The 11,623-nt window shown below is 38.5% G+C and overlaps 1 protein-coding gene across 1 annotated transcript in view; it reads right to left on the bottom strand.

Annotated features, from left to right (window-relative positions):
• Positions 1 to 9,113, bottom strand: part of LOC140246679 (MAM and LDL-receptor class A domain-containing protein 1-like) — a 52,370-nt gene extending 43,257 nt beyond the window's left edge. Inside the window, exons 1-9 of the mRNA XM_072326020.1 lie at positions 8,832 to 9,113; positions 8,136 to 8,226; positions 7,198 to 7,347; positions 5,846 to 5,965; positions 5,167 to 5,397; positions 3,707 to 3,841; positions 2,421 to 2,680; positions 1,524 to 1,608; positions 201 to 350 (exon numbers count right to left, since the gene is read on the bottom strand). Coding sequence (XP_072182121.1) covers positions 201 to 350; positions 1,524 to 1,608; positions 2,421 to 2,680; positions 3,707 to 3,841; positions 5,167 to 5,397; positions 5,846 to 5,965; positions 7,198 to 7,347; positions 8,136 to 8,226; positions 8,832 to 9,113 — 1,504 coding nt within the window. The remainder of the gene's footprint in view (positions 1 to 200; positions 351 to 1,523; positions 1,609 to 2,420; positions 2,681 to 3,706; positions 3,842 to 5,166; positions 5,398 to 5,845; positions 5,966 to 7,197; positions 7,348 to 8,135; positions 8,227 to 8,831) is intronic.
• Positions 9,114 to 11,623: the final 2,510 nt, after the last annotated feature.

The following is an 11,623-nucleotide window of genomic DNA, read 5'->3' on the forward strand; positions in this document are numbered from 1 at the left end:
CATCACCCACACCCTAGTGGGGATTCAGTCATTACCCACACCCTAGTGGGGATTCAGTCATTACCCACACCCTAGTGGGGATTCAGTCATTACCCACACCCTAGAGGGGATTCAGTCATTACCCACACCCTAGAGGGGATTCAGTCATTACCCATATCGTGGTGGGGATTTCACATCTACCAAAGATATCAGCCACTGACCGGTAGGGGAATCGTAGGTGTGGTCAAGGGTGGGTCCAGTGCCCCCCGTCCCGGTGCCGCCGGCTCCTCTTGACCAGTCAAAGTCATCTAAAGACAGTTCCTGCGTGTAGCCACAAATGCTGCTCAGCTGAAAGTTGCATTCTTGGGTGGCTGCAGTACACCAAAGAGAGGACACAGTATCAGCATACAAAAAAGTGCTTAATACCGTATATGCCATTTATTTCGCAGGGTACTAATTTTCGCAAATTCAGCAAGTCAGGTGCTATTTGCAAACTAAATAACACAGAAGTAAAAATTGAGTCTTGAATGGAAGGAAGCATTGGTATACATTTAAGAACTCTGAGAAATGAGAGAATTCATAAGATTAAGATTTCAGTGCACATTCACCTAATCTTCCTCCCTTTCCACTCCCTCTCCCTCTCTTTCTTTTCTGAAATATACCACATCTAATATTGTGAGATTACAGAATAATGATTAATGTTACTCTGAACATTGGTACATTATGTGTTGTGAATACCCTGTTCTTTTTCGTTATTATATGTGAATCATCATGTATGTGTCCCTTGGAAATGAAAGTGCAATGAACTTGGTCTGATGTAAGCCAATGCATATATAAATGGAAAAAAATATCCTGATGCAGACAACTTTCATCACTAGGGGAAAGGCACAACAAATTTAGTTTCAACCAACCTTTATATTTGTAAGCTCTGGATACACACTATTACTTATCTATACTCCAGGGATCCTAAAGTATCACCAGACAGGCAGCTAAGGTGAGACAAGCATCATTGGTGATCTATCACTTGGTCTACTCCCACTTCGTCTACTACGCATTTAGTCTCAACCCACATGGTCTAATCCCGTTTTTGTCTACGATCAGTTTGTGCAATATCCACTTAGTCCAATTGCCACTAGTCTCATTACCAGTTGGTCTATTTCCAGATGGGTTATGCCCACTTCGTCTAATACCCACAGTTTATCAGACAAAATGGGGAAAAAATCCATGGAGACAAAACTACAATTAGACCATCTAGTCATTAGATAAGTAGCCAAACATCATTAGATAAGTAGCCAAACAGGGCATTAGACCAAGTCAGAAGTAGACCAAATGGGCATTAGATGAAATTGATAGTAGACCAAGTGAATTTAGCCATAATGGTATTAGACAAACTGGGAAGTAGACCATCTGATAGTAGACCAAGTGACAATAAACCGCATCATTTTGCTTGAGAAAGTCTACAGTAGTGGACAAAGCCAGCCAGGGAAATATTAACGGTTGGTTGAAGCTCTGATTTTGGTAGTAGAGTAACATGCTGAGCTTACCTGGACATGCACCCTCTGTAAGGTCAAGGTCATCAATAGAGATGTCACTGGTGTATGATGTCCCTCTGACCGCTTCATACACCACCTGGTACAGGGGGGGGGGGGGGAAACAGTGGAAAGAAACTTATACCACAACTGCCCTTTCTAAATGGAAAGGAATGGCTACGAGAAAAAGAAAGGGAAAAAAGCAGCATTTACCGAACTACAATTACTGGGGATTTCACTCCAAACATTGCTATCTTCCCACAATATACTTTGTGTTAGAAATGATCATCATGTCATTTTGAAGTGTGATACAAGAAATGGCTGGAAACAAGGCAATCAGTACTAAAATCTGCATTTACTACAGAGATTTTTTTTTTTTAATGTGAATGCCTGATATTGGGAGGGAAATACGACACACTGCAATCGTGCCACAATTGATGATAATATTAACAAAGGGCTATGCAGTGCATATATATGAAACACGTTTTATGACAACACAACCAAAGTGAAACATATGTGTGCAAAAACTAATGCAATAATTGTTAGTGAGCTAGGCATCATTGCTTAGTTTGAGCAGTATATCGTCGCTGGGGTGACAAGACCTTGTGTATCTCAAATTTTGGTGAAAATGATTTTTTTAGATTAATGGTCAGATAATTGGTTAAGTGATATGTCCTGTCCAAATTCTAACTGTTTTACCCCAAAAATGAAGCCACAACGGCATGTTAAAGGAAAGGCTATCCCATTCGGTATAGTGCTTTGGGCATATTTTTTGGCTCTCCTGAACATGTGACATTTTGTAGATACGAGGTCTATATGTAACACCCGTTATCATGTTAATCACTAGTTTAATCAGTATTGTAACACCACCTACAGTGGGGAAGGATTGTAAAATGCGGGAGTGAGATAAACCTGAAAGACATCCAGCTGGACGAGGTCCACCGTTCCAGAGTGCCACACGTCATCTGAATCCCCCGAGTGGCTCCAAGCCAGAGACCGTGACGTGGTACCATTGGGCTGAATGTGTACATTCAGGCTGCCCATTGCGCTGCCAAACATGTGGTACCAGAACTGCAAACAGTATGTGCCCGGCTCCACTGCTGGACTGGTCAAGGTGGCGCTGTCACCAGCCGCTCCAGTGCTGGCTTCCAGGTACATGAAGTACCCAGCAGCTGAGAGGGGGAGATAGACAACTTAACGGTAACCTATTGTGTATGGGGACTTCCAGTTAGCTCTCTATGGAGATTTATCAGCCTCAAGAGCCATAGATTTACTGTTACGGCATCACGACCACTATAAGATGACCCAATGTATCATTATAAGTTGACAATAATAACAGTATGATGAGACATTCTTATTTCCATGTGTACAGGCATTTTGTGATAGGGGTGTATACATAAATAGGACACACTAAACTTGTCGCGTGCTTTAAGTGCAGAGTAGCACAAAAAACCGTACAGCATTATATGCACTGTTCAAACTCTTTGACACAGAAAAAGTTAAGGGTCCAATTGAAGAGTGAGGTGTGCGGGAGAAAAGGCCAAATTAGAGGCATAGCGTATCATACAGCCTGGACTAAAAATCTAACCTTAGTCCTCTTTGTAGATTGATTGTGAATACCTGGAGCAAATGCTGGAAAGTCAGAGACAAGTTCTCTTGTGTTGCATTGTTCTGATTGCAACTGACTGAAAACTGCCCTACATCAATATAATAACCATTTAAAGATCCTGTTTACCTTTGGTAGCAGTGATTTAAAAAAAAAAAAAAAAAAATCAAGATATCACATTTGATGCATGTTTGCAGGTCTGTTGTATCATAAGACATCATAACATATAACATTTTTGCAATAAAGCCTGAAATATAAGGAGATATCAGTATTTTTCTCAATAAACTGTAACTGTAGAAGGTTTGGTCTGGAAACATTTCTATTATAACTATTGTTCACATTTTGTGTATCTAATAATACTCGCCCAATAGCCTGAGATGGATCTCATGCCTTGTAGCAGCAGGTACTGCATATGCATGCATATAATCTTTTATCATGGCTACTACTCAAACACTGAAAAATCAGTGTGTACTCAAATGTCAATGAAGATAAATCAGCTGCAAGGACCGGTTCTGGTGCCCCACTACGTACTGTAACCATACTCCTCATCATTTCAACTGAATGTTTATATGTATGTTTGTTGTGAACCTACCTGAATTAAGTGTGTGGTCAAACGATGGTCCAGTGTATAGAGATGGTGTTGATCCTTGTATCCTACGCCACAGTACACCACCATTCATGTAGTCACACTCCCCATCCTCAAAGTCACATTTCAGTGGATGGGGTGCTGTCAGTGGGGGGTTGGGAGGGGAGAAGAAATATGTTTCATAGAATCTTAATGGGCACAATGGAGATTACCACCTTCCAAAATGCAGCCAGCTATTCACACCAATACACCGCACCTCCACTTAATTTCACATATAAACACCCATACACAGAACCCTAATGCTACCATGCACATTTAGTTATCATATTCATTCTCCATTCGGGTTCTTTCATTTCCATCCCAATCTCACATCGTATAACTCAATTTGGCACTTTCCCATTCTTTTCCTCTTCTCTAATTGGTCTGTGCTTTACTGGAATCTACAAAACTCATCCAAGCTTATACAATTATTAGCACAACATGAAGATTATTCAATGAGCAGTCCATGCTATCTCTCCACCTTGCAAACTTTCAAAGAGTAGGCCTATATTCTCTGCACCGAGCACAGTGTCAAAGATCACATCATTATTTTCTAAATTGCAAATAAACCTTTTGTCTGTATGTTTGTTTGTATGTTTATTTATTTGTATGTATGTTTATCTGTTTGTTTGTCTGTTTGATTTTGTTAGGATTTATCACAGCATTCTTCACTATTTGAATGGCATAAACAATGTATTGAAAGTCAATACCCAGAAAGTGACTACAATAACTGGCAAAACGCTACTAGCCTGGTGACCTCAATAGATCAGCTCATGTGCTGCCTTTGCATCTTAACAGGAGTGTGCTGAGGACTGTCTAAATCTGAATCCTACCATAATATGAAGTTTGTATCTTGGGGTGAGAAAGAAAAATGAGTCATTGCTCAAAGCATCGTCATGCTGCACATCTCTCCTATCGAAAGTGAAGCATCTAACCCTGCTGAGTCGATCATCACGCATCAGTGATCATCACAAATCTATCATCTCCTTGTCTGGTACACATCTGCACCTCAAACTCAACATTTATCAAAAGGTAACTAATACAAAGATCATGACAAAGAGACTAAGATTTGAATTCTTAACATCAAGCATCTACAGGTACTTCAGAGATGTGCATAAAAAGTGGTAGGCAATTTAGTAATGGAAAGGTCACGTGCTGTATATGCCATATGTTCAGCAAGTCCAATTTTTTTGTGTATCAGGATTTCTTGAAAATTTTGTGAGTGGCAAAATGTGCAATCGTGGAGTACAGCAACAGATAGAGAAATGACCCCATGCATGATGCATTCATATCAGCATTAGATTTAATATGTTCATGTGTTGTTAAATTTTCAAACAGTACCCCACTCCTGAAATTTGCAAAAATTAAATCCCCGCAAAATATATGCATATACAGAACATCATGGAAATGTGGAAGAGGGCACTCACTGCCACACACGCCCGTGGTGTAGAGCGCCGTGTCGTCCACGGCAACGTCAGTGTTTCCACCTTCCCCAATGGTCACCTGTAAGACAACCTGGAACTCAGTGTTACTGGTGATGTCAAACTGACCGTACTGCCAGAGGTCACCCTGACCATCCATTACAGTCAACATGACCACAGGGTCGTACTCTGTTGGGGGGTCAAACTGTAAGTATGAGGCGGTCAGGTTCACACTTCCTGGATACACAGAAAGAATAGAAGAAAAGAAAATGAGATTCTTTGGCACCTAAATCATCGCTGCTGTTGTGGGTATATCAAAATGCATGGCTACTTTTGTGTCAAATATTTCTCCAATTAAATTTACAGAATCAAAAGGAGTATGTGTAGGCAAAACAACATAATCTTCTTTCATTCAGCAGCACACAGAAAGCACACAATGTAAATTGTATTTACACAAATTGAAACCTTTAATGTAAATGAATGAGAAATTAAGGACAAAACACAACTTCCACTTTTTATTAAAGATTACTTAAACTGCATATCTTTGAAATACTTCTCTTTTTCTAAATTTAGTACAGATTTCATGAATTCAAGCAGTTTTTCAGGTATTCTTTGTCCAATAAATAACATGCAGAAAATATTTCCAATTTAATGTTGACAGCATGATGACAGAGAATTGACTCACCATAGCCTTTCATGTGATACCAAAACGTGAAACATGAATCGGCTGGATCAAAGACTTCACTGAATAGAGTGGCGCGATCACCAGGATTTGTGCCCGTCGCATCAACATTCATGTAATAGCCTGTAGAAGAGACATGCACACTGGAATAGATTATCAAACATTCTAACAAATTTACCTGGTGATTTTACAATACTGTAAATGAGAAATATCATATGGTGTGGAAACCCGCTCCTCCGAGTTTACATTCTACTGTAAAGTCACACAAAAATAAAACAAACACATTAGGGAGATTACAGTTACAACATGCATCAAAATGTATACAACAAAATATGTATTGAAACTAAATCAAAAGCAAGTGAAGTTCACTGACATAGGCCCTAGACGACAAGCGAGGTTACAACATGCAATATCCATATCATGACGAAACATCATACCACCTACGAATTATTCACACTCTACCATTCACATATAGATGATGAGTGACATTCATATACCATTTTCTTCACACTTTGCTTTCAATTTTGTTATATACATCTACAGAAACTGAAGATAAATTGCATTAATATGAAACAAAACCTAGCAATGCCATTAAAGGACAAGTTCACCTTCATAAACATAAGGATTGAGAGAATGCAACAATATTAGTAGAACACATCAGTGAAAGTTTGAGGAAAATTGGACAATCGATGCAAAAGTTATGAATTTTTAAAATTTTTGTGTTGGAACCGCTGGATGAGGAGACTACTACAGCTTGTGAGTCATTATGCGTACAACAGTATAAAGAAAATGTAAAGAAAATTCAACATATTTTCACTTTTTTCGCATAATAAAAGAGCACTTGACTTGCCTCTTTCTAAAGGCAGGGGGAATAATATTACCCATAACATCTGTCGGTAGCGAGGCGGGGGAATGTGTACTTTTTTCAAAAGATGAAATTTTGTGAAATTCTCTTTATACTTTCCTTATATTGTTGTACGCATGTGACATCTAAGTTATTCACACACTGCAGTAGTCTTCTCATCCAGCGGTTACTTCACAAAAACTTCAAAAATTCATAACTTTTGAACGGATTGTCTGATTTTCCTCAAACTTTCAATGATGTGTTCTACTAATATTGCTACATTCTCTCAATCCTTATGTTTATGAAGGTGAACTTGTCCTTTAAGCTTCTATGTCATTTATTTTAATAGGTGCCAACAAAAAACATCTGAGAATCCAGTGTGTTTTGAAAATGGTTACAAAAAAAAAAAAAAAAACGCCATTGTGGACTTAACTGGACACCATGTCCGATATATTTACAATACAAAATACACACACACACAAACAAACATGCACAAGTTGCTCATCCTGACCTTCGCGTGAGCCAGTTGTGTGGTCAGTTGTTGGGCCTGTGATGGAACTCACTATCCGTCCAGACTTTCGTAACCATGGCACCTCATCATCATCTCCATCATCCGCCAAACTCTGCCATGAGCAAGCATTCTTTTCAAAGCTGCAGTGACCTGACGGGGAAGAAAAAGGCATCAACACAATTTGCATGACTAACAAGATAACAAAACATTCAAAAGATATTTGTGCCAATCTTTGGGGGTTTTTTCATACAGAAGATGCAGGATTTGCAGGAATTAATGAATTTCCTTTCACCACATTTTACATTGCTTTACAAGTTCTTCAAGTATTCATCTTTATTTCTCATCAGCAATGCATTCATCTTTACTGGACCCTCTCTCTAGCCCTTTCAGTGCCCAGGCACTGAGCTTAACTTGTTGAAGCTTTTTCACCAACATTCAATAATTCATCTAAACTAGACCTGGGGGGCATTTCATGAAGGAACTTGTCGGATAAAATATCTGACATGTCAATTATATCCGACAAGTTTTGAGAAATTCTTTAGCCTGATTGGCTGATTTCTCTGAACTTGTCGGATATAATTGACTTGTCAGACATTTTATCCGACAAGTTCCTTCATGAAATGCCCCCTGGCAGATTGGCTGATTTCTCTGAACTTGTCGGATATAATTGACTTGTTGGACATTTTATCAGACAAGTTCCTTCATGAAATGCCCCCCGGGTTGTAAAGTTCAGCAAGCAAACTCAAGTAAAATGATGTGCCTCAATGTAACAGGACTGCCATGGTGACATAATAGGGATAAAGGGGAGTACCATACTAGGAAATCTCTGGTCATCAATAACTACTTTTCTACTCCATATGGTGAATAAAGCACAGTAAGGGTAAAAGTCGTATCTTTTCTATTCATTGACTTTCTACTCCTAATTTTCTGCTCCTTACCACGTGGATCACATGCCCCTGACTCAATGGCCACATCATCGATGGTGATCCCTCCAAGTGATCCAGATCCAACAACTCCTTCTATAACAGCCTGGAAACGACAAACAGGTGCATTTCAAGAATGATTCATTTTCACCTTTCTGGTAGAATATATATATATATATGATTCTCAACCCATTGTGAGCTCTGGGTGCTGATTGGCAAGGAAAAACCCATAACTTTGTACACACTGTCCAAAGGAAAATTAGAAGCCAGGGCTACATTAGTTTACCATTTGTCTGTTATGTTTACTCTCTAGCATCTGCGTACTCACTCAAACTATCTCTCTTTAAATCACTGTATTAGTAATTATCCCATTCCCTGTGAAATTCCAAAATCCCTGCCAACAAAAATGCAAACCAACCAAATAGCCTACATCTTATTCTCAATCAGCTTTTCACAAAGTCACATCATGCCTGTCAATGCCTGACATAGCAACATTACAGCAAGAGGAAAAGTGAGGGTATGACAGACTTGCAAACATTAGTGAAACTACTTTTTGACCAATATCACTAAATGATTATCATGACAGGTAAGTATAACCCAACATCATCAATGATAGGGTACAGACACAGTGCAAGAAAAGAATAGAAGAGCGAAACATTCATTCCATTGTACATATCATAATGACTGCACAAGAACAGACTTTTGGATTACCTGGAATGATTCTTCTGACATCATTGTTACACCAGCATACCACCAGTTGTCGGCACGGTTACCACTAATGGTCCAGAGAGTCTCACTCAGGTTACCATAGCGAGGCCACACGTAGGCGTTGATTGAACCCACGTCCTTATCATCAATGTGATACCAGAAGGAGAGGCAGGCCAGGCTGGAGAAATCCGGTGTGTAGAAAGGACTGTACATCATGGCTCTATCACCCTCTGCTAGGGAGTCATCTTTCAAGTCAAGGTAGGCGTAACTCCCTGCCAGATACATTCGGATGCAAATCACCTGTTTTAGCGCAACTCATGTTAAGTCTGGTGTTTGTTTTTGTTTTTTTTTTAATGACGGCTATACACATACCAATCACTGCAGAGTTCTCAAATGAGAAATAAGCTTCAAGCAAAAGTTATTCTAAATCATGATGAAGCATTCAAAGAAGGGGAAATCTGAACATGAGGTAAGCCTTGTTTGCTGTCTTCAGTCTCAGTACTGTGACAACACTTGGTTTGTAGTTTGATGATAAAAGATGAGAGTATGTATCCAGTTTCCCAATCAGCATGTACCAGCAGGATGACCCTTCATAATTACAAAGAGCCCAACCCTCTCCAATCATGATTTAAGGACTGACATGCACTAATCAACTTGCAGTTACTTCGAAAGACCAGTACAACCTTCGAACTCGACTACAACCTTTATCTCCTCACAGTGCCTATATAAGGCTCATATATGACATGGTCTCTCATTGTTTTTTAATGACAAAGAATTGAATTACATTTGATTTAATTTGTTCATTTATCCAAATACGGGGAGGGTGTATTTCATTAAGTACATGCATTTTGTCACATATAATTTTTGCAAATTTGCTCTCAGCCAATCAAAGATTTCAGTAGCTTATAGCAGTTTGTTTGAAAAATTATCAAACAAAGCGCTTCCCAAAAGTTGTCAGTCTATGAAAATTTCATTAAAATCCTTGTCTTAGATCGTAATGAGAAGGTCTGGTCACTGACTGTTATGATGATGTTTATCAGAGACTTGACACTTTGCCAGGGCTGACAGGTTTCATGCAATGTTGTCCCGGACACTGGACATGTCTAGAGCGGATAAGACAAACGTTTCCTTACCCCCAACCATGTCAGTAGAGTGGTCTTTCAGTGGCTCGTTGTTGCCATAGCGACTGTCTGCCCCGGACCCAATTTTCCAGTCAAATTCATCGTCAACGTCTTCTTGCTCCCAACCACAGAATCCATACGAGAAGTCACACACAACTGTAAAGGGATGAAGATAATGCCCAAAAAAAAAATATTATAATTCAGTTTTTAACTTCAGAAAATCTAAATACTATAAGTGATACATGCCTCGATATACATATGTTTAGTTTGAATTAATCTACACTGACCAGCTGGTGCTAAAATTTGAGGACTTGTTCTCTTTACAGACACAGAGAGTACCTTATATTTCAGATATCTGTGACCATCACAAAAGAAGCCACTTTAGCCGACACACCAATCGTTGAACAAAGGACTGTACGGGTTAAACAACATACAAATTCAAGACATGTACTGACAAAAGATGGCACTCAAATGGTTTGTAGCACAAAGTGATGACCAAATCTAATTTGATTTAGAGCCACTGTCTACCACTGGAAGCAGTGATGAAAAACAGATCATGTTCAAGTTGTCACATTTGATACATTCAGTTGTATCACAAATCATCCTGGGACTACCATATAAACATCTTGAAATAAATACAAGGCAATATCACTAACTTTTCTCAATAAACCATAACTGTAGACGGATTATTATAGGAACGATTATAATAAACCTGTTTACATTTTAGATATTTGACAATACTTATCATTGATTACACTGATTAACATTTTTACATTGGTTATTTCTATCCCTAACTCACATTTTAGAACTATTTTGAAGCACAAAAGCTATTTTTCTTCTTTTATTTTCATCTGCAAATGGTAAATAGTGGCTTTAATCTGCCTTTGTGAATTTGGGCCACAATGCCACATCTAGAAAGATGTGATGATGTTTAATAGAGAGGGAGAAAAGAATAAAAATAATGATAACCTGTGTATCCTGAGCAGTTGCCAGAAACGACAAAAATATCATCTATGGCGATGTCACTCGTTGCCTCGGAGCCTACTGATGCATTTAGTAACACCTGGTAGAATGCGACATCATTACCCAAGGCATCGATTTCAACCTGTTAAGGACAAAGTAAAGTTGATTCCGTTCATGGTTTATCCGTTTACACATACATGTACATACACAGACTCACAGACTCACTCACACACACACACACACACACACAAACACAAAAATATACATCTCTCTTTCTACATATGATATATCTTATATACATATCTTACATCTTAAATATTACTATATGTCATTTTATGGAGACATATTATTTGTGTCTCCTTATTGTTTTCATCTATATTGTATTCCATTCATTCCATGTTTTACTGCTGCCAATACGTAATGTACATTTTCCATACACTGGCTCCCTATGGCTATATATATATACATATATATATATATATATATATATATATATATATATATATATATATACATGTATGTTTGTCTGTGCATGCATCACAGAGATACAGAGATTGTCCTTATGAAGAAATGTTCACAAGCAATCAACCAAACACAAATACATATTTTTTTTTGTGAAAGTTTGGTGTTGTGAATCTTAAAAAAAGAGTCTTCTGTCCTTAAGGTAAAAAATGTCTGGCATTTGATAATAAATAATGATGAAAAAATAGC

Source organism: Diadema setosum, chromosome 3 (genome assembly GCF_964275005.1).
Source record: "Diadema setosum chromosome 3, eeDiaSeto1, whole genome shotgun sequence".
Lineage (NCBI taxonomy): Eukaryota > Metazoa > Echinodermata > Echinoidea > Diadematoida > Diadematidae > Diadema > Diadema setosum.